Here is a 23,916-nt window from a genome sequence, read left to right on the forward strand (position 1 = left end):
GTTCACTAATCAAGTCACATTTTACAAAGTAACAATAACAATCTTTATTAAGTGGATTTATGTAATGACTCCACAAATATGCAGTTTGACTTGGACTGAAATAGGTGCCGGTAATCATTTTGGGTGCAAGGAATGTTTTAGGTAGCACAAGCACTGCAAATATGCATGTGCTTCAGCAGTGTAGCTGAATTACAAACCACATAAACGTCACGAATGCAAAACATCCACAATGTTACAGGCAGTTTTTATTATCAACAACGTTCAACAACTGACAGATAAGCTATCATTGACATTCACCAGTTCATAGATTTTTGTGCAACAAAAAAGTGTGTGCCTAGGGGGAGGTTGGATGGGTGAGAACAGAAAACAGACTCTTTTAAACAGTAGTTATTGACATGAAATAGAAAATTGTACAAAGTCAGGAGGGCTGTCATGTTGAAAATCTTCTCTTGGGATCTTGAAGGCGTGCCAGTAGAAGGTACAGAAATAAATAACATTTGCTATTCTGTGGCAAGGTGGGAGTGAGCAGACAGTAGGCCGTAAGAACCTGACCTCAAAGGCCTATGGTTTCAGCTAACAATGGGCAAGCAGCAGTCCCAATATACTCAAAATCAACCAATCAAAACCAATGCAACCCCTAGTTTAAGACGACAAAAATAAAAGTTAAAAATATTTTTTAAAAGTAGGGTTAGAAAAACAGTGCATAAAACAGTTTTTGGTTTATTTTGCCCTTCCATTCCTATCATGACTATGTTTTTAGAGCAATAACTGCTCACTATGTGCTTATTTATTTAAACAAACCCCTTTGATATGTACATCTCCTCATCATCTCTTAATTAGAGAATCCTTCAAATCTATTTAAAACTGCATTTGTCTGCATATGGGAATGTCATTTATAAAACAACAATTCGCTATTTCATGACAACAGTTGATCCCCCTGTTCACGTCTTCAAAAGACATGTCTTTCAGTATCATCTCTGTACACAACCAATACAAGATACAAGCTATTTACATTAATATCTAGACATTCCTTGTAGAGCCACAGGTAATTGGTCTGTGTGCATGGAGAGAGTGTGACCATAACACCATCTTGCACTGTCCGACTAAATCAGCAGTTGCTGTTTTTGAACTCTCCGTTCTCAGTGATCGACAGTTTTGTAGGGTTGGTTGGCGAGAGGCCGTTGTGCAGGTTCTGCATGCTATAGCGCTCCTTCACCTGTGTCAGGGCACTCATTAGCCGAGAGTTGGCTGCATCCAGGGAGCTTATCCTCTTCTCCTGAAGAGAGAAAGAGAGAAGGGAAAGAGGGAGGGATTGAGAAAGAGAGAAAAACATTCACTTTACATTGGAGAACGAATTAGCAGGATAAGCTAAAGGATGATTACTACTCTGTAGATGGTGAAATTCAAATATCACAAGCGAAGTCTGAAATAGTTTTTGTTTAGCAGCCAAAATTATAGATAAAACAAACTCATATCCAAGCATTGCGACATGTTTGTTTTTAAAACGAAAAGATATTTTTTATATATACAGTACCATTCAAAAGATTGGACACACCTACTCATTCCAGGGTTTTTCTTTATTTTTTACTATTTTCTACATTGTAGAATAATAGTGAAAACATAAACTATGAACCCATATGGAATCAAGTAGTAATCAAAAAAGTGTTAAACAAATACAAATATTTTATGAGATTCTTCAAAGTAGCCACTCTTTGCCTTGATGACAGCTTTGCACACTCTTGGCATTCTCTCAACCAGCTTTCTATCATCATGTTAAATGTGCAACCAGAGGGAAAAGAACTCTGGACCACATTTACTCCACACACAGAGACGCATACAAAGCTCTCCCTCGCCCTCCATTTGGCAAATCTGACCATAATTCCATCCTCCTGATTCCTGCTTACAAGCAAAAATTAAAGCAGGAAGCACCAATGACTAGATCAATAAAAAAGTGGTCAGATGAAGCAGATGCTAAGTTACAGGACTGTTTTGCTAGCACAGACTGGAATATGTTCCGGGATTCCTCCAATGGCATTGAGGAGTACACCACATCTGTCATTGGCTTCATCAATAAGTGCATCGATGATGTCGTCCCCACAGTGACCGTACATACATACCCCAACCAGAAGCCATGGATTACAGGCAGCATCCGCACTGAGCTAAAAGCTAGAGCTGCCGCTTTCAAGGAGTGGGACTCTAACCCGGAAGCTTATAAGAAATCCCGCTATGCCCCCCCGACGAACCATCAAACAGGCAAAGCGTCAATACAGTACTAAGATAGAGTCGTACTACACCGGCTCCGACGCTCGTCGGATGTGGCAGGGCTTGCAAACCATTACAGACTGCAAAGGGAAGCACAGCTGAGAGTTGCTCACTGACACGAGCCTATCAGACGAGCTAAACTACTCGCTTCTAGGCAAATAACACTCAAACATGCATGAAAGCACCAGCTGTACAGGAAGATTGTGTGATCACGTTCTCCGCAGCAAATGTGAGTAAGACCTTTAGACAGGTCAACATTCACAAGGCCAAAGGGACAGATGGATTACCAGGACGTGTACTGTGAGCATGCTCTGACCAACTGGCAAGTGTCTTCACTGACATTTTCAACCTCTCCTTGTCCAAATCTGTAATTCCAACATGTTTTAAGCAGACCACCATAGTGACTGTGCCCAAGAACACTAAGGTAACCTGCCTAAATGACTACCGACACGTAGCCTGTCTGTAGCCATGAAGTGCTTTGAAAGGCTGGTCATGGCTCACATCAACACCATCATCCCAGAAACACTAGAGCAACTCCAATTTGCATACCGCCCAAACAGATCCACAGATGATGCAATCTCTATTGCACTCCACACTGCCCTTTCCCACCTGGACAAAAGGAACACCTATGTGCGTGCTCAGCCCTCTCCTGTACTGCCTGTTCACTCATGACTGCACAGCCAGGCATGACTCCAACACCATCATTACATTTCCGATGACACAACTGTGGTAGGCCTGATCACCGACAACAACGAGACAGCCTATAGGGAGGAGGTCAAAGACCTGGCAGTGTGGTGCCAGGACAACAACCTCTCCCTCAACGTGATCAAGACAAGAGATAATTGTGGACTACTGGAAAAAGAGGACCGAGCACGCCCCCATTCTCATCGACGGGGCTGCAGTGGAGCAGGTTGAGAGCTTCAAGTTCCTTGGTGTCCACATCACCAACAAACTAACATGGTCCAAGCACACAAGACAGTCGTGAAGCGGGCACAACAAAACCTATTCCCCCTCAGGAGACAAAGATTTGAAATGGGTCCTCAAATCCTCAAAAGGTTCTACAGCTGCACCATCGAGAGCATCCTGACTGGTTGCATCACTGCCTGGTATGGCAACTGCTCGGCCTCCGACCGCAAGGCACTACAGAGGGTAGTGCGTACGGCCCAGTACATCACTGGGGCCAAGCTTCCTGCATCAAGGACCTCTATACCAGGCGATGTCAGAGGAAGGCCTTAAAAATTGTCAAAGACTCCAGCCACCCTAGTCATTGCCTGTTCTCTCTGCTTCCGCACGGCAAGCGGTACCGGAGCGCCAAGTCTAGGTCCAAGAGGCTTCTTAACAGCTTCTACCCCCGAGCCATAAGACTCCTGAACCTCTAGTCAAATGGCTACCCAGACTATTTGTCATCTATGCATAGTCACTTTAATAACTCTACCTACATGTACATACTACCTCAACTAACCGGTGGCCCTGCACATTGACTTTGTACCAGCACCCCCTGTATATATTGTTATTTTTTACTGCTGCTCTTTAATTACTTGTACTTTTCTCTCTTATTCTTATCCATATTTTTTTTTTAAACTGCACTGTTGGTTAGGGGCTCGTAAGTAAACATTTCACTGTAAGGTCTACTACACCTGTTGTATTTGGCGCTTGTGACTAATAAAATTTGATTTGAGGTAGTCACCTGGAATGCGTTTCAATGAACAGGTGTGCCTTGTTAAAAATGTATTCATGGAATTTCTTTCCTTAATGTGTTTGAGCCAATCAGTTGTGTTGTGACAGGGTAGGGTTGGTATACAGAAGATAGCCCTATATGGTAAAAAACCAAGTCCATATTATGGCAAGAACAGCTCAAATAAGCAAAGAGAAATGACAGTCCATCATTACTTTAAGACATGAAGGTCAGTCAATCTTGAAAATGTCAAGAACTTTGAAAGTTTCTTCAAGTGCAGTCGTAAAAACCATCAAGCGCTATGATGAAACTGGCTCTCATGAGGACCACCACAGGAAAGGAAGTCACAGAGTTACCTCTGCTGCAGAGGATAATCTCCGAATGTGTTGTTTCCGCCGTAATGCATAGAGGAGGTGTGACGGTGTGAGTATGCTTTGCTGGTGACACTGCCTGTGGTTTATTTAGAATTCAAGGCACACCTAACCAGCATGGCTACCACAGCATTCTGCAGCTATACACCATCCCATTTCGTTTGCGCTTAGTGGGACTATCATTTGTTTTTCAACAGGACAATGATCCAACACACCTCCAGGCTGTGTAAGGGCTATTTGACCAAGAATGAGAGTGATGGAGTGCTGCATCAGATGACCTGGCCTCCATAATCACTCAACCTCAACCCAATTGAGATATATTGGGATGAGTTGGATTGCAGAGTGAAGGAAAAGCAGCCAACCAGTGCTCAGCATACATCGGCAAGAAAAAGTATGTGAACCCTTTGGAAATACCTGGATTTCTGCATAAATTGGTCATAACATTTGATCTGATCTTCATCTAGGTCACAACAGTAGACAAACACAGTCTGCCTAAACTAATAACACACAGAACAGTTATACATTTTCATGTCTTTATTGAACACACCGTGTAAACATTCACAGTGCAGGGTGGAAAAAGTATGTGAACCCTTGGATTTAATAACTGGTTGACCCTCCTTTGGCAGCAATAACCTCAACCAAACGTTTTCTGTAGTTGCGGATCAGACCTGCACAATGGTCAGGAGGAATTTTGGACTATTCCTCTTTACACAACCGTTTCAGTTGAGCAATATTCTTGGGATGTCTGGTGTAAACTGCTCGAGGTCATGCCACAGCATCTCAATCGGGTTGATGTCAGGCCACTCCAGAAGGCGTATTTTTGTCTGTTGAAGCCATGCTGTTGTTGATTTACTTTTGTGTTTTGGGTCATTGTCCTGTTGAGTCACCCAACTTCTGTTGAGCTTCAATTGGCGGACAACCTAAAAATTTTCTGCAAAATGTCTTGATAAACTTGGGAATTCATTTTTCCGTTGAGGATGGCAAGCTGTCCAGACCCTGAGGCAGCAAAGCAGCCCCAAACCATGATGCTCCTTCCACCATACTTTACAGTTGGGATGAGGTTTTGATGTTGGTGTGCTGTGCCTTTTTTTCTCCACACATATTGTGTGTTCCTTCCAAACAACTCAACTGTAGTTTAATCTGTCCTCAGAATATTTTGCCAGTAGCGCTGTGGAACATCCATGTGCACTTTTGCAAACTTCAGATGTGCAGCAATGTTTTTTTTGGACAGCAGTGGCTTCTTCCGTGGTGTCCTCCCATGAACACCATTCTTGGTGTCTACGTATCGTAGACTCGTCAACAGAGATGTTAGCATGTTCCAGAGATTTCTGTAAGTCTTTAGCTGACACTCAAGGATTCGTCTTAAACTCATTGAACATTCTGCGTTGTGCTCTTGCAGTCATCTTTGCAGGACGGCCACTCCTATGGAGAGTAGCAACAGTGCTGAACTTTCTCCATTTATAGACAATTTGCCTTACCGTGGACTGATGAACATCAAGGCTTTTAGAGATACTTTAGTAACCCTTTCCAGCTTTATGCAAGTCAACAATTCTTTATCTTGGGTCTTCTGAGATCTCTTTTGTTCGAGGCATGGTTCACATCAGGCAATGCTTCTTGTGAATAGCAAACACACATTTTGTGAGTGTTTTTTTATAGGGCAGGGCAGCTCTAACCAACATCTCCAATCTTGTCTCAATGATTGTACTCCTGGTTAGCTGACTCCTGACTCCAATTAGATTTTGGAGAAGTCATTAGCCTAGGGGTTCACATATATTTTCCAACCTACACTGTGAATGTTTAAAATATGTATTCAATATAGACAAGAAAAATACAATCATTTGTTATTAGGTTAAGCACACTATGTTTGTCTATTGTTGTGACTTAGACGAAGATCAGATCAAATTTGATGACCAATTTATGCAGAAATCCAGGTAATTCCAAAGGATTTGTATACTTTTTCTTGCCACTGTATGTGGGAACTCCTTCAAGACTGTTGAAAAAGCATTCCTCATGAAGCTGGTTGAGAGAATGCTAAGAGTGTGCAAAGCTGTCATCAAGGCAAAGGGTGGCTTCTTTGAAGAATCAAAAATACATTTTGATTTGTTTAACAATTTTTTGGTTACTACATGATTCCATTTGTGTTATTTCATAGTTTTTATGTCTTCACTATTATTCTACAATGTAGAAAATAGTAAAAATAAAGAAAAACCCTTGAATGAGTATGTGTCCAAACTTTTGACTAGTACTGTATCTATCCATTCGTATACCATTCACAGAGCCTACATGTCAACAGTGGCATGGCTTTCAACTGAAAACAATTATACATTTATATTGTGTAAACACATTATTTGTATTCAACTATCATTTCATTGTTTTACTGAAATCCCAATTCTATGCCTAACCCTTAGACTGAACTATCCTCTACACTATATATTTGATTGTCCCCCCCAATGACCACCACTGTGATGCCATCCTAGATGGAGGAAAACTGATTCAGTTTGCTCTCCTTGAAATCTGCAACAAAATAAAGTTGTGTCACTAGCCATGGGCAACCTCATCTAGCCAGGTCATGGCACTGTTCCTGCAGAACTGAGTGAGAGGAGGGAAGGGGAAATGGGTTTTGGGAGTGACAGTAGCTAAATTAGGAAGGCAGGGTGAAAAGCAGCCAAAGCTATCATCTGCTAAGAGCGCAACTCACAACACACATTCCTGGAGAAACAGATATGGTGAACACATCAATGTAGCTGCTTAATATTTACAGCCCTAATTCCATCTCGTGACAGACATTCTCATACTATAATATTGTTGATTATTAACTATGAGCGCCACTTTGTGTCTGAGATGATATTGACATCGGACATGGAGAAACATTAAGAGTAGCAGCAGGGGTGTACTCAAACTGCAAAAGTAATGAAAATGTATTAGATTATGTTTTATATTTATATTGTGACTGATGGGGAAATCCAAAAGCAATGCCAAACAACCTCTAGTCTGCACACGAATAAGTACTTTTTTTGGCAGGGAGGGCAGGAATGGGTGTCAAGTGTGGTTGCGCTCATACAAGGCTTACCGGCATTTTCCAAAACCTGAGGACTGACTGGTTTACTTGCCTGCTTGGATTACCTCTTTTGCTTTATTGACCTGGAATTCAGTGGAACATAGTGATAGTGAGCACGTCAACAGGTTCTCTGCTCCAATACAGAGTACAAGAACTCCATCCCCCTCCAAAGCTTGAAAAGTGTTGTTTGGATGGGATTATAGAATTAACTGCATGTCAAGTCTATACTTTTACATTTAGTGTCAATTATATCTCCTCTGACCAAAAGATAACATGGTAAAGAAAGTAGACATTTGTAAAAGTCAAAGCATTTAAAATATGTATTTTGATGGGGCAATAATATATTTTCTATTTTCTTCTCCCCTTTCCCTGCTTGGTATTGAAGATCTGTTGACGTTGACTTTAGTATGACCTTCTCAAAGAGTCTTCAGAGGCAACGAGCTGATAAACAGCCCTGTTAAAAGCCCAAAAAGCGATAGCAAATGTTATGTGCCTCTAGTGAGACCATCTATGGCATTTCCAGATTGCTCTGAAAAGCTGTCAAGGATATAAGACAATGGTAAGCAACCCCAAATGTAAGACTGAATGAATCGGTTTCCATGGAGAGTAGAAGATTCATTCATAAGGGGGTGGTCTGAGTATTGGATTTATTCAAGCCCTACACAGAGTACAGACAAAATATGTGTAGCGTTTTCTGTTACTATACCTGTGCATCAATGATCTTCTGCTTGGCATCTATGACAGCCTGCATCTCTGCATGGTCTCTCTTCAGCTCCTCCTCTACAGCAATTAACCTGTGAGTGACAGAGCATTGCCATCTCAGATGCATACAAACCTAAAGGGGAGGTCATAGGCTGCACCTCAAATGGTAGACCCTGGTCAAAAGTAGTGCACTATACAGGGCATTTGGAAAGTATTCAGTCCCCTTCCCCTTTTCCACATTTTGTTATGTTACAGCCTTATTCTAAAATGGATTCAATTGTTTTTTCCCCTCATCAATCTACACACAATAACCCATAATGGCAGAGCAAAACCAGGTTTTTAGAATTTTTTGCAAATATATCAATAAACCCCCCCTGGAAATATGACATTTACATAATTATTCAGACCCTTTACTTAGTACTTTGTTGAAGCACCTTTGGCAGCAATTACAGCCTCTAGTCTTCCTGGTTATGACGCTACAAGCTTGGCACACATGTATTTGGGGAGTTTCTCCCATTCTTCTCTGCAGTTCCTCTCAAGCTCTGTCAGGTTGGATGGGGAGTGTCGCTGCACAGCTATTTTCAGTTATCTCCAGAGATGTTTGATCGGGTTCAAGTCCAGGCTCTTGCTGGGCCAATCAAGGATATTCAGAGACTTGTCCCGAAGTCAGGGTCGTTGTCCTGTTGGAAGGTGAACTGTCGCCCCTGTCTGAGGTCCTAAGCAAGTTTTCATCAAGGATCTGCTCCATTCATCTTTCCCTCGATCCTGACTAGTCTCCCTGCCGCTGAAAAACATCCCCACAGCATGCTTCAGCGTAGGGATGGTGCCATGTTTCTTCCAGACGTGATGCTTGGCATTCAGGCTTGAGAGTGCTTTTGGCAAACTCCAAGTGGGCTGTCATGTGCCTTTTACTGAGGAGTGGCTTCCGTCTGGCCACAAAGGCCTGATTGATGGAGTGCTGCAGAGATGGTTGTCCTTCTGGAAGGTTCTCCCATCTCCACAGAGGAACTCTGGAGCTCTGTCAGGCCCTTCTCCCCTGATTGTGCAGTCTGGCCAGGTAGCCAGCTCTAGGAAGAGTCTTGGTGGTTCCAAACCTTTTAAGAATGATGGCGGCCACTGTGTTCTTGGGGATCTTCAATGCTGCAGAAATGTTTGGTACCCTTCCCCAGATCTGTGCCTCGACACTATCATGTCTCGGAGCTCTACGGACAATTCCTTCGACCTCATGGCTTGGTTTTTGCTCTGACATGCACTGTCAACAGACCTGCTGTCCCAGACCTGCTGGAACCCTGACCTGTTCACTGGACGTGCTACCTGTCCCAGACCTGCTGTTTTCAACTCTCTAGAGACAGCAGGAGTGGTAGAGATACTCTCAAAGATCGGCTATGAAAAAGCCAACTGACACTTACTGTTGTGTTACTGACTTGTTGCACCCTCAACAACTACTATGATTATTACTATTTGACCATGCTGGTCATTTATGAACATTTGAACATCTTGGCCATGTGCTGTTATAATCTCCACCCGGCACAGCCAGAAGAGGACTGGCAACCCCTCATAGCCTGGTTCCTCTCTAGGTTTCTTCCTAGGTTTTGGCCTTTCTAGGGAGTTTTTCCTAGCCACCATGCTTCTACACCTGCATTGCTTGCTGTTTGGGGTTTTAGGCTGGGTTTCTGTACAGCACTTTGAGATATCAGCTGATGTAAGAAGGGCTATATAAATACATTTGATTTGATATAGACAGGTGGGTGCCTTTCCAAATCATGTCCAATCAATTGAATTTACCACAAGTGGACTCCAATCAAGTTGTAGAAACATCTCAAGGATGATCAATGGAAACAGGATGCACCTGAGCTCAATTTCGAGTCTCATAACATAGGTATTCAGACCCTAAGCAAGTAAGGCATTTCTAAAAACCTGTTTTTGCTTTGTCATTATGGGTTATTCTGTGTAGATTGATGAGGAAGAAAATTATTTTATCCATTTTAGAATTTGGCTGTAACAAAATGTGGGAAAAGTCAAGGGGTCTGAATACTTTCCGAATGCACTGTATATAGGGCATAGGGTGCCATTTGGGACAACTATACAAGACACTATAGACACGCCATTAAGCAGTCAATCTGTGATTTTGCTTCCATTCAATCATTCATTCATTCAAAGGAATTCCGACTGGAGTATGGGCTTGTTTTAAGCAAAATCATCCAGAGGGTGCCTAGTAATGCCTACCTGCAGATGATGCTCTTCATCTGGTTGTCCTTCTCCTCCTGCTGCCGCCGCAGCCTCTCCTCGCTGTCCTCCAGGCGGGCCTTGTACTCCATCAGCAGTTTCTGCATCTGCTGCTCCTGGGCCAGTAGACGTCTCTCGTACTCCTCCAGACACCGACTAGACACCCGCAGGCGCTCCTTCAGCTTGGAGATCTCCTGTTCATACTGGCGGGAGAGAGGAGAGAAAAACAGAGATAGAGGGAAAGAGAAAGCGAGGCAGACAGACAGAGGGAAAGTGAGAGAGAGAGAGAGAGAGAGAGAGGGAAAGAGAAAGTGAGTGGGAGGGAGGGAGGGGACGATCATGTTAGTCATGACTAAGACTATCTCTGTCTGCCTACACTGGCTTAGCAGGCTGATGTGTTGACTTGGATGATTAGGAAGAAGTCAGTCATTTAACTTGGAAATATTTTGGCCATCAAACCCTCATTGACTGTAACTCTGGCTGTGTCTTTACCTTCTTGGCGTGCCTGCTGTCCTCCCTGCTCTGATCTGCTGGGGCCGCCTCGTCCTCGAACTGGCCATTATTCAGTACCCACGCCGCTGTCCTCTCTACCGGTGACATGGTGACTGGCTCTACCGGCGATGCCACCTGCACCACCACAGATACATGTATGTCAATCAAATCTACCCTGAGTGCCTTTGGCCACACTTTATTTCTTGATAATAATAATAACAGTTATTATATAGGGGTGTCGGAGCGGAATGTGTGTGAAGTGTAGTTCTGTATGCCAGACCAGTACCTGCGGTGGCGTCTGCTGCTTGGCCACGCTCCTGACAGCGGGCACAGGGCTCTCCATGGAGCAGGTGGACTGTTGGTGTGAGCGGCCTCCTGTGCCTGGCTGGGCCTGGATGGGGATAGGCATGGGCTCTGTGTTGATGGAGCTGCTGCTGCGCAGAGAGGCGCTGTGGGGCAGGGAGCGGGGCAGGGAGCGGGGCGTTCGGGCCCCACCACTCCCCCCGCTGCGGCTCTGCTGCTCCACCCTTACGATGTGGGCCGTGCTGCTTTGCCTGGGCACTGCCACAGCGTGGGCTCCTCTGTGGTGGTCTGGCAGGTTGTGGCGGCGCGGCGTGGAGCAGTCTTCGCTCTGCGTGCTCCGCCGGCTGAACTCCTCCAGACTGCTATTGGACGGGACCCTGCCCCCTTTCCCCCCCTGGCTCCCGCCTCCAAACTCAACCTCCGAGTTGCTGTGGCTGCGGGAGCTATCGGTGCTCAGGTTCTCAGAGCTGGAGTCCGGCTGCAGGGAGTGCACTGAGTGGGAGTGGACCGAGTGTGTTGTGGAGTGTACTGCTGTTTGTTGTTGTGTCTGGTTGCTAAGGTGATAGACAGGGTTCTGGAAAGACAGGGGCTGGAGGCTCCTCTGCTGGCTGAGGGAAGGGTGCAGGGGCCGACGCACCTGGGGTGCACTCTGGGGTAGGTTGTCCTGTAACGAGGGCTTCTGGTGGAGGGCTTGGTGTGACTGTGAGGTGGTAGCTTGGTGGGGGTGTCCGATAGAAAGCTGGGAGCCCACCCTGCTCAGCTTGGGGGGAGCATCGTGGAGGGGGAGGGGTCCCTTGCCACTCTGGACCATGTGAGAGTCCTGAAGGTCCACCAGGGAGATGCTGCGTCCGCTGGGCAGGAGGTTCTCTCTCTCATCCTTGTCTGAGAAGCTCATGCTATGGCCGGACGACTGCTGGCCCAGGAGAGGGTGCTTCCCCCGGTGAAGGCCGTTCGTAACATGCTCTTGGACTGGGGACTTGTTTCTGCCAACCTCACTGCAAAACGTGGACAGTAAACACACAACACATTAACAGAGAGTTCCGAAACCAAAGCTAGGACCAGACCAAGAACATGTGTACATCCCAAATGGCATCCTATTCCATATGTAGCGCACTACTTTTGAACAGGGCCCATAGGGGTCTGGTAAAAATTAGTGCACTATAAATTACTAGGAAATAGAGTTCCATTTGGGACTCACTACATGAAATGTAAGCTACCTTCTTTTCAAGTTTAACTCAAATGTTCCTTTAGCAACAATGTTCACGCTGATTCACTTTAAAACCCTCCATCTCGGATTCCCTCATTACCTCTACAGCCGCTAAAAATAGGAAGTCTCTAGCTGCAGCTTTATTTAGAAAGATCCTAGCAGCAAGTCATCTCCCAAGTCAATACACCATGAAACAACTCATCTATATAAAATGCATGAGCACACCAACATCTTTCAACCTCTGGGATAACTGGCACAAAATCACCAGATGAAACAGCCTTTGAAAATAACTACACCACAGAATTAGGCCATGCATGGCTGGGTGGTGATTGGCAATACCATTGCTGCAGTTGTGACCATTTTGGAGCACTACCTGTCAGCCGGATCTTCGAATATCCTCTGCAGGCCTGAGGAGATGCTGCCACTGATGTTGTGTGAGGAGCTGTAGTCCTGGAAGCGTCGGAGCTGCTGCTGGATGGGTGTGGGGCTAGACAGAGAGCGGGCTATGTCCCCCAGGATGCGGGGCAGGGGGCCCAGCTTGGCTACGGTCGCCTGCAGGAAGGAATTTTCACCCTGGGTTGCATGTTACCAAGACAAGGGGCAGCAGCACCAGGCCACGTCACCCAGCATTGTGGAATGAGGATGGCAGAAGGTTTGGAGGGCGGAGGATTGATGGGTTGGATTTGTTGGTTGGTTGGCAATGAGAGGCACCATAATGCATTGGTATTGGCGGGATAGTGTAACCATGAAGACACCAAGTGTGTGTGTTGGGCGGAGTGGAAAAGGGGAAAGGGGGAAAGGGTGGGCGTAGAGGCAAAAGGAAAGAAAGTAGATACATAAGAGGAAAAAACATAAGGAAATTAATAAGTTTGGGGTAAAAAATGTAAACACATGCCACTAAATAACAGACATTCCAAACACAGCAAACATGCATCAAGGGCAAACGAATACAGAAGGTTGTGAGGTAAGATGCAGGAAGGATTTAAATGGATGTTGTAAAACAACTAGGGTTCACGGAACATTTGTGCAGAGGGGTGTAAATAACGCAGTAGAATAAACATGCATTAAAATAAACTGATGTACAGCGCAGGAGCCTTGCGGGATTAAGGTTAGGGGGAGTGGTGGGAACAGTGAATGAGTGGGTGATGTTACCCTGCTGTAAAACCTTTAACATACGACTTCTAGACTCGACAGACATTAAGGAACATCCTAGTGAAAGAAATGTGGGGTAAAAACATCCTGGACAGTAATAACTAAGTTTCTCTCTTCTCATAAAGTCGTTAACTAACCCTTTAGCTACGGCACGGCAGGCTTCAGATGTAAGTCAATGTGGTGTAAGCTGATTAGGCAGACTTGTCCTAACGCCACTTAATATTATTAGACCATTGCACGGGATTATGTCACAGTGATCTTATTAGACCCATCTACCCACATTTCATCCAGAAAAACATTATTACACTCAGCATTACTCAGAATCATACATTTGTGCATTTAGATTCATAGCAGCTGTAAAAATCCCCTCCAAGCCTGCAAACGTAGTAGTCAAACAGATTAGGGAAAGAAAGATCTTTGTCAGGATAACACACAATCAGATGGGCAGACCCAAACCCACTACACACCACTGCAAGGTATCATTTGCAGCAGAGCCTCTTAACTCAACAGAAACCTACTAAGGGCCACAATTAGGAGCCTTAGCATCTCATTAAAGTACAGCGCTTTCCTTTTCTTCTTTAGGCTTACAAAAGATATGAATGTGTCCCAAATTGCACTACATTCCCTATGTAATGCCTTATGGGCCCTGGTCAAAAGTAGTTAAAGGGAACAGGGTGACACAATAAAGGGAACAGGGTGCCATTTGGGATGAAAATTATGTTTTTACAACATCTGTTAACAGAGGTATCATTGCTTCTCACTCCAAGGTCTTCCTTACCTTGTCCAACTGGGACACCACGTCCCACAGGAGCGAGTGGAGGACAGACAGCTCCCGGCCAAGGTCGATGTAACCTTCGAATCCTGGCGTGTTGGAGATGGTCTCTGGGTTGGAGATCTCCGTGAGGAAACGCATCATACCTGCCCATTCGTGCTCCAGGAAGTCGTTCATGAACGCCATGTACTCCTCTTTGTTGCCAAACCTTGGACACGGACAATAACAAGCGTTCATATGATGCACTTTCTACTTAGGGCGACATGCTTTGATTGTCTTGTCAATTTGCAAAGGTGAAATTCTAAACGAAATGCTACCTTATTCCCTATACAGAGCCAGGGCCTGGTCAAAAGTAATGTACTATAGGGGGCCGTTTATATACGTAGCCGTGGTCTACCATACCACCAGCAACAGGCGAAACCTACTTGGCGAAGTTGGCCAGGTTCTGAATGACCTTGGCGATGAGAGTGAGGGTACGGGAAGTGCGGTCGTCAGGGTACTCCTGCATGAGGCTGAAGAGTGAGGGGGACATGATGGCGGGACAGAGGAAGCGGAGGAACAAGGAGGCGCTGATAAGGCGCTTGCTAATGTCCTGGTTCCCTCGGGTCAGACACTGCTGCTTCCACGCTGCAAACACCTCCTTTAGCTCCCGCGGGAACACACTAGGGAGGCAGAGGGAAGAGTCAGTGTATAGGAGATTATTTGGAATCACAAGCTCATGAGGTAGCCCTGCCTGCTAGTGTAACACTCGGCCCAAGAGGGAATGTCCTCTTGGTTAAGATGCTGGTTTCCCGAGTGTGACGACCGTGGTGTGAATCAGACAAAATGTACAAGCACCACCACATATTACCACCAGGTGGCAGCATGCACTTTACATCATCACTAAATTGAAGCCAAGCCAGACATGCTGTATCCTCCATCTCTATCTCTTTCAAAACAACAAGACTAAACAAGTACCCCAAATCTGTGTTTCAAGTTCCGCAGTGCTGCAGATATTCTTCTCTATTCACATAATGTCATAGCTACCCATTTACAAGGAGCTGGGGCTTGCCTTAAGTGGAGGCAAGTCAAGGCCCTCTGGCTATGTGGCTCAGGGTCATTGACCTTAACTCTTTAAGGTATAGGGGGCAGTATTTTCATTTTCGGATGAAAATATTTGCAGATTATTAGTAGATTTGGATAGAAAACACTCTGAAGTTTCTAAACTGTTTGAATGATGTCTGTGAGTATAACAGAACTCATATGGCAGGACTTCATGTTATACAATACATGTATTTTTCTCAATACATGTATGTTTTGCTCGATAAAGTTCATATTTATATCCAAAAACAGCATTTTACATTGGCGCGTGATGTTCAGAAAATGTATTCCCACCAAAACGTTCGGTGAATGTTCACATCAATTTACAAAAATAGTAATCATAAACGTTGATAGAATTTACAACAGTTATTGAAAGAATTATAGATACACTACTCCTTGACGCAACCGCTTTGTCAGATTTCAAAATAACTTTACTGAGAAAGCACATTGTTCAATATTCTGAGTACATAGCTCAGCCATCGAAGCAAGCTATACAGCTACCCGCCAAGTTCTGGCATCAACAAAACTCTGAATTAGTATTATAAATATTCTCTTACCTTTGCTGATCTTTGTCAGAATGCACTCCGAGGACTCCTACTTCCACAAGAAATGTTTGTTTTGTTCGAAATACTCCATATTTATGTCCAAATACCTCAGTTTTGTTTGTGCGTTCAGATCACTATCCAAAGGCATAACGCGTGAGCACAGTACCAGAGACGAAAAGTCAAATAGTTCCATTACCGTTCATAGATACATGTCAAACGTTGTTTACAATCAATCCTTAGGGTCTTTTTAACATAAAACGTCAATAATATTCCAACCGGACAATAGCGTATTAATTTAAGAAGAAAAAGGAGGGGCGCGCTGGCGGGCTCGCACGTCACCAAGTCCTTTGTCCATAGGCAGTTCACTCATTGACTGAGCTCCTATTTTCTGCCCAGTAACAGGAGAAGGATGAAACACATTTCTAAAGGCTGTTGACAGCCAATGGAAGCCTTAGGAAGTGCAACGTGACCCCACAGACACTGTAGTTTCGATAGGGATTCAAAAGAACTACAATTCTCAGATTTCCCACTTCCTGGTTGGATTTTTCTCAGAAAACTGAGGTAATTGGACATAAATATGGAGTATTTCGAACAAAACAAACATTTCTTGTGGAAGTAGGAGTCCTCGGAGTGCATTCTGACAAAGATCAGCAAAGGTAAGAGAATATTTATAATACTAATTCAGAGTTTTGTTGATGCCAGAACTTGGCGGGTAGCTGTATAGCTTGCTTCGATGGCTGAGCTATGTACTCAGAATATTGAACAATGTGCTTTCTCCGTAAAGTTATTTTGAAATCTGACAAAGCGGTTGCGTCAAGGAGTAGTGTATCTATAATTCTTTCAATAACTGTTGTAAATTCTATCAACGTTTATGATTACTATTTTTGTAAATTGATGTGAACATTCACCGAACGTTTTGGTGGGAATACATTTTCTGAACATCACGCGCCAATGTAAAATGCTGTTTTTGGATATAAATATGAACTTTATCGAGCAAAACATACATGTATTGTATAACATGAAGTCCTATGAGTGCCATCTGATGAAGATCATCAAAGGTTAGTGAATATTTTAGCTGTACTTTTGATTTTTGTGATGCATGTCCTTGCTTGGAAAATGGCTGTGTTTTTTTTTTGTGAAGTTTATGTCCTAACATAATCTAATTTTATGCTTTCGCCGTAAAGCCTTTTTGAAATCGGACAATGTGGTTAGATTAACGAGAGTCTTATCTTTAAAATGGTGTAAAATAGTTGATTGTTTGAGAAAATGAAATTATGAGATATTTGCTGTTTTGTATTTCGTGCCATGCTATTTCACTGGCTGTTGAATAGTGTGTCCTGCAGCTAGCGTCCCACGTAGCCCTGAGAAGTTAAGAAGCAGGCTATGTGGCTTTAGGCTTCACAGTGCTGAGGGGCTGATCTCACCAGTAGGAGTTGATGATCTTGCAGAAGGCCAGCTCGCAGCACATCTTCAGGTTGCTCCGGTGCTCAGGGAGTTCACTACTGGAGCACTTCCCCGGGTCTACCTCACAGTTCTCATCTGACTCATACAACGCTTTGATGAACTCTCCTACAGTACCCAGGAAAAAATACAGACTGGGTTGAAGAACAGTAATACGGCATTGCCAAAAACCCATGGAATATTTTGAAAACCTGCCAATTCAGCAATCAATATAAGGTCATGTCTTCTATAATAAACCCTGCCCTCTCACCTAGTGCGTCATGCAGGTACTTCTGTCCCACCAGTTTGAGGTACTCCTCTATGGCCTTGGTGGCCAGAGTGTTCTCTCTGAAGATCAAGACGTCGTGGTCTGCACAGCGGTCCACCTCGGACATCACTAGATCTGTCAGGAAGTCCTGGGGAGGAGGAGAGGGAACTTTGATTTACTGAGAAAAACTGCAGTACGGTACTTAATGTAATAATGTGGGCAAATAGATGGAAGTTATGGTCAGTGTAGGGAGGGAGGCACAGTGGCAGACAATGTTATGAAAAAGATGAAGAGAAGTAGTCTTTACAGAGCAGAGATGGAGTTTCTAAAGTGTATGTATTACCTTGGCCCGTCCGGTGCTCTGTAGGATGTGAACCAGGGCACAGGCCATCTCCTCCTTGTTCTTCACACTGATCACCGGTTCCAGAACAGAACACAGCATGGTGTAGTTGTTAGTGATGAACTCTGCAAACTCCTTATACTGCTCCATGGGCAGGATGGAGATGGTCTGGAAGCGGGACTTGATCCGGATCGACGGCCCTCCTCCTTTACCCTTGCTGGTGGTGGGGGTACTGACTGGGTACCACTTCTCCACAAACTGCCTCCCTGTCACCCCCCCGATGGGGATGTTGACCAGGCCCACGTAGTTGTTCTTGTCCTTCTTCTTCTTCCTGTCCACGTCCTTGTAGATGTGCACGGTGATGCTACGGACAGACGGCAGGCTGTAGAACTCAAAGTGTTCCCCCCAGAACAGGCAGTCAGCCCGGGTTTTGCTGGTGGTGCGGGCGTATAGAATATCATCCAGGCACAGTTCACAGAAGTATTTCTTCTTGGGAGGCAGGTCCTTGGCTTCGATGATCCATAACCGGAGGACATTCTCAGTTCGTCGGCAGTTATCCTGGAAGACATCAAATGAGTACTGGATCAAAACATTTTTCTTTAACTAGGCAAGTCAGTTAAAAACTTAAGAACAAATTATTATTTTACAATGATGGCCTACCAGGGAACAGTGGGTTAACTGCCTTGTTCAGGGGCAGAATGACAGATTTTTACCTTGTCAGCTCGGGGATTCGATTACTGGCCCAACACTCTAACCACTAGGCTACCTGCCGCCCCAATGGGGGGGGAACAGTGACACTAAACTGACATTGTTAAGAAGATGAAATTGAAAAGAACAAGAAGTGAAGTTAAGGAGGATATTGTAGCATTAACTAGCATTAGGACAATGTAAAGGGCATCAATATGTCTATGTCCCAATTGGCACCCTATTTCCTACATAGTGCACTACTTTTGAAGGGAATATGGTGCGATTTGGGATGCAAACCTATGTCTCTGGTCTCACCTTGTTTGGCTGGACCGTCCTCCTCAGGTTCTCCATCCATTTGTCTCTCTCTGAGGCTGAGGAGCAGCTGAAACACTTACTTCCTCCTGAGTAGGTCACCTGGAGAAGACCGAGACAGAAGCACGAGGAGCATAACTAACAAGGTCTTCTATGCATTATATCACCTGTGATTTTATCAAAGACAAAGAACATACAGTAAAATTGTTCTGTAATGTAATGTAAAAATATAGCCTTGTTAAATCAGTAAGCTAAATGATCCAAGTAATATAATAATTTGCAATTTGTCAGTGTGCTCTTTTCACTATGCATCATCAGGATTGTGATCTTCCATTACTTGCTAAAAGCTTAAAGTTTTATCATCAAAGTAGTACTTCAAAGTAGTCAAACGGGACTAACTTCTGTTTAGACTTACCTCGAAGCAGAACTCCTGTCCCAATATGCTACTGTGGAGAGGTTTGACATAGACATCTTCCTCCATTCCCAGATCCAGGGCTTCTACTGCACTGCCCGGGCTGAGCAGGGACTCGTGAGAACACGACTCCTTTAACTTAGGAAGCCCTCGGGATCTGGAAGACAAAAATATGGCAGTTGGTTACAGTTTACAACATAACTTCTTCATTCACTGTAAAGTCCTTGGAGAATAAGAGCACCTCCTCCCAGCTGCCCACTGCACTGAGGATAGGAAACTCTGTCACCACCGATAAATCCACTATAATTGAGAATGTCAATAAGCATTTTTCTACGGCTGGCCATACTTTCCACCTGGCTACCCTTACTCCGGTCAACAGCACTGCACCCCCCACAACAACACGCCCAAGCCTTCCCCATTTCTCCTTCTCCCAAGTCCAGTCAGCTGATGTTCTGAAAGAGGTGCAAAATCTGGACCCCTACAAATCAGCTGGGCTAGACAATCTGGACCCTTTCTTTCTAAAATGATCTGCCGAAATTGTTGCAACCCCTATTACTAGCCTGTTCAACCTCTCTTTCGTGTCGTCTGAGATTCCCAAAGATTGGAAAGCCGCTGTGGTCATCCCCCTCTTCAAAGGGGGGGACACTCTTGGACCAAACTGCTACAGACCTATATCTATCCTACCCTGCCTTTCTAAAGTCTTCGAAAGCGAAGTCAACAAACAGATTACCGACCATTTCGAATCCCACCGCACCTTCTCCGCTATGCAATCTGGTTTCAGAGCTGGTCATGGGTGCACCTCACCCACGCTCAAGGTCCTAAACGATATCTTAACCGCCATCGATAAGAAACAATACTGTGCTGCCGTATTCATTGACCTGGCCAAGGCTTTCGACTCTGTCAATCACCACATCCTCATCGGCAGACTCAATAGCCTTGGTTTCTCAAATGATTGCCTCGCCTGATTCACCAACTACCACTCCGATAGAGTTCAGTCTGTCATATCGGAGGGCCTGTTGTCCGGGCCTCTGGCAGTCTCTATGGGGGTGCCACAGCATTCAATTCTTGGGCCGACTCTTTTCTCTGTATACATCAATGATGTCGCTCTTGCTGCTGGTGAGTCTCTGACCAACCTCTACGCAGACGACACCATTCTGTATACTTCTGGCCCTTCTTTGGACACTGTGTTAACTACGCTCGAGACGAGCTTCAATGCCATACAACTCTCCTTCTGTGGCCTCCAACTGCTCTTAAATACAAGTAAAACTAAATGCATGCTCTTCAACCGATCGCTGCCTGCACCTGCCCGCCCGTCCAGCATCACTACTCTGGACGGTTCTGACTTAGAATATGTGGAGAACTACAAATACCTAGGTGTCTGGTTAGACTGTAAACTCTCCTTCCAGACTCACATCAAACATCTCCAATCCCAAGTTAAATCTAAATTGGCTTCCTATTTTGCAACAAAGCATCTTTCACTCATGCTGCCAAACATACCCTCGTAAAACTGACCATCCTACCGATCCTCGACGATGTCATTTAGAAAATAGCCTCCAATACCCTACTCAATAAACTGGATGCAGTCTATCACAGTGCCATCCGTTTTGTCACCAAAGCCCCATATACTACCCACCACTGCGACCTGTACGCTCTCGTTGGCTGGCCCTCGCTTCATACTCGTCGCCAAACCCACTGGCTCCGGGTCATCTGCAATACCCTGCTAAGTAAAGTTCCCCCTTATCTCAGCTCGCTGGTCACCATAGCAGCATCCACCTGTAGCACGCGCTCCAGCAGGTATAACTCTCTGGTCACCCCCAAAGCCAATTCCTCCTTCGGCCGCCTCTCCTTCCAGTTCTCTGCTGCCAATGACTGGAACGAACTACAAAAATCTCTAAAACAGGAAACACTTATCTCCCTCACTAGCTTTAAGCACCAGCTGTCAGAGCAGCTCACAGATTACTGCACCTGTACATAGACCATCTATAATTTAGCCCAAATAACTACCTCTTCCCCTACTGTATTTATTTATTTTTGTCCTTTGCACCCCATTATTTCTATTTCTACTTTGCACTTTCTTCCACTGCAAATCTACCATTCCAGTGTTTTACTTGCTATATTGTATTTACTTCGCCACCATGGCCTTTTTTGCCTTTACCTCCCTTATCTCACCTCATTTGCTCACTTTGTATATAGACTTATTTTTCAACTATATTATTGACTGTATGTTTGTTTTACTCCATGTGTAACTCTGTGTTGTTGTATTTGTGAAACTGTTTGCTTTATCTTGGCCAGGTCGCAGTTGTAAATGAGAACTTGTTCTCAACTGCCTACCTGGTTAAATAAAGGTGAAATCAAAAAATTAAAATTCAGAGCATTCAAAGCATGGCAGAGTAACCTGCTCCAAGGCTCTAAATCCTAAAATGAGTCAAATGACCTTGGGCTCCTCCACTGACTAGTTGTATTATTCACTAGGTATACCACAGAAAGGAAATGGCCACTAACACAACACAAAAAGTTGGAGGACAATGAAAAAGTAATATACTGTAGCCCAGTGGTGCTCAACTGGTTTTGCCTCGGGATCCAAATTGAACCAGGTTGTCTCAGTCACGACCCAATATTTGCATCATGAAAAAGAATCGCCAAAATACAATCTGGAAAACTATTTTTAATGCTATATATTGATAGTAAATAATGTTACAATTATATGACAAGGGTACAAAATTCCCACCTCTTTCATTGTCAATAATAAAATGTTGCCCATATTCTTGATGAAGAATGTTAATAAACTCACTGGCTTGAGACCACAAAATCAACTAAAATAGCACTGCTAATAGCAGTATATTGAAAATACTGTGATTGAAGAAAAGTTGTTCAGAGATCATTATAAAAACGGTAGGTTCATTATAATGTCTACACACTTTCTACCAGGTTTAAGTCATTCAAGTTCAGATTGGAGATAATAATTTTTTTGGGACACCCACGAACCACTCAAAACCTCCCGACCCACCAGTTGAGAATCAATGCTGTCGCCTACATGTGATCCCAAAACACAACACAACCAGCTGTTGTCTTTCTGTAAGGAATTCAAGCTTTTTTCGTACTATTCCAGCATCCAACCACTCACTAGAACATTTCAGGAAGCAGTAATACCTACGAAAAACATCTAAACAGGCACTTGAAGGAATATCCCCAGAGCATCTCTCTCTGTAGCTCAATACATTCCCTTTGGGACGGTTCTCTTCTCTTCTCGGTTCTAGTTCGCTGTCCTTGGTTCTACTGCCTCTACCATACAGTCGCAACTCTTCATTCTACCCCCATGAAATGCTGAAAAGTGAAGAAGGACCAGCAGCTCCAATGCCCTTCGCTCTTCCTTGCTGCAGATTTCCTTTGATTCACAGATGGTAAACAGGGACCTGGGCTGGCCAATCCATTGGCCCCTTGGGCCAGTTTCCATAGAGATGCCCCTACAAGGAGACTTGACTCTCTAAAGCAGCTGCAGAGGATGACAGAGGGAGGATGTGCTGCTGTGCTCACAAACACCTTGGACAAAACAACCTGGGCTTTCCATCAGAGCACAACACTACAGGTAGTGGAGGGGAATGGAAGTCACTGGCTGAAGGTGTTGTTTAGCAAAGGACTATATGCGTTCCAACTGGCAAACCATTCATTTGAATGTTCAAAATGCAACAATATCAAAATGCTTCATGCGTTTATACATGATCATTGAAAATACATAACACAAAAACATACCCTTACATAATAGCCACATGGTAGGAGAGGGGGACATTAGTCAAAGGATAAAAATCACTGACAAATGTGTAGCAAGGTAACACATGCTTATTGAAAATGCACAACACAAAATGCATAATATGATAGCCACATTATAATATAATAACAGTAGCCTTACATAATCGCCACATGTCATTTACATTACATTTACGTCATTTAGCAGACGCTCTTATCCAGAGCGACTGAAAGATATATGCTCAAAATCCTGTGCTCTTTATGTTGAGGATAAAAAAAGATCACAGAAATGTTCCAAACGCACAAAATAAGTATTTCTCTAAAAGTTTGTGCACAAATTTGTTTACATCCCTGTTAGTGAGTATTTCTCCTTTGCCAAGATAATCCATCCACCTGACAGGTGTGGCATATCATGAAGCTGATTACACAGGTGTACCTTGTAACGGGGACAATAAAAGGCCACTCAAATGTGAAGTTTTGTCACACAACCCAATGCCACACAAGTCACAAGTTGAGGGGGCGTGCAATTGGCATGCTGATTGCAGGAATGTCCATCAGAGTTGCTGCCTGAAAATTGAATGCTCATTCCTCGATCATAAGCCGCCTCCAACGTAATTTTTGAGAATTTGGCAGTATTTCCAATCAGCCTCACAACCGCAGACCACACCATTCCACCATTTCACCTACAGGATCGTCTGAGACCAGCCACCTGGACAGCTGATGAAACTGTGGGTTTGCACAACCGAAGAAACTGCACAAACTGTCAAAGTCTCAGGGAAGCTCATCTCCATGCTCATTGTCCTCACCAGGGTCTTGACCTGACTGCAGTTCGGTTTCGTAACCAACTTCAGTGGGAATATGCTCACCT

General features: G+C 44.2%; 1 protein-coding gene across 8 annotated transcripts in view; it reads right to left on the minus strand.

Moving 5' to 3' along the window:
- Positions 1 to 225: 225 nt before the first annotated feature.
- The window catches only part of LOC106569068 (ras GTPase-activating protein nGAP), a 100,584-nt gene continuing 76,893 nt past the window's right edge, over positions 226 to 23,916 (minus strand). For 6 of the 8 annotated variants that reach the window (XM_014140017.2, XM_014140015.2, XM_014140014.2 and 3 more), the window contains 13 exons: positions 19,308 to 19,461; positions 18,896 to 18,994; positions 17,897 to 18,451; positions 17,557 to 17,701; positions 17,270 to 17,414; positions 14,646 to 14,882; positions 14,227 to 14,428; positions 12,670 to 12,869; positions 11,073 to 12,084; positions 10,787 to 10,921; positions 10,295 to 10,497; positions 8,073 to 8,160; positions 226 to 1,276 (listed from right to left, as the gene is read on the minus strand). In XM_014140017.2, the coding sequence (XP_013995492.1) occupies positions 1,109 to 1,276; positions 8,073 to 8,160; positions 10,295 to 10,497; positions 10,787 to 10,921; positions 11,073 to 12,084; positions 12,670 to 12,869; positions 14,227 to 14,428; positions 14,646 to 14,882; positions 17,270 to 17,414; positions 17,557 to 17,701; positions 17,897 to 18,451; positions 18,896 to 18,994; positions 19,308 to 19,461 (3,343 nt within the window). In that variant the 3' untranslated portion in view covers positions 226 to 1,108. Of the gene's footprint in view, positions 1,277 to 6,838; positions 7,450 to 8,072; positions 8,161 to 10,294; positions 10,498 to 10,786; positions 10,922 to 11,072; positions 12,085 to 12,669; positions 12,870 to 14,226; positions 14,429 to 14,645; positions 14,883 to 17,269; positions 17,415 to 17,556; positions 17,702 to 17,896; positions 18,452 to 18,895; positions 18,995 to 19,307; positions 19,462 to 23,916 lie in introns of those variants that run through there. The other 2 variants (XM_014140016.2, XM_045694086.1) reach the window with 2 other exon arrangements.

Source organism: Salmo salar, chromosome ssa14 (genome assembly GCF_905237065.1).
Source record: "Salmo salar chromosome ssa14, Ssal_v3.1, whole genome shotgun sequence".
Taxonomy (NCBI): domain Eukaryota; kingdom Metazoa; phylum Chordata; class Actinopteri; order Salmoniformes; family Salmonidae; genus Salmo; species Salmo salar.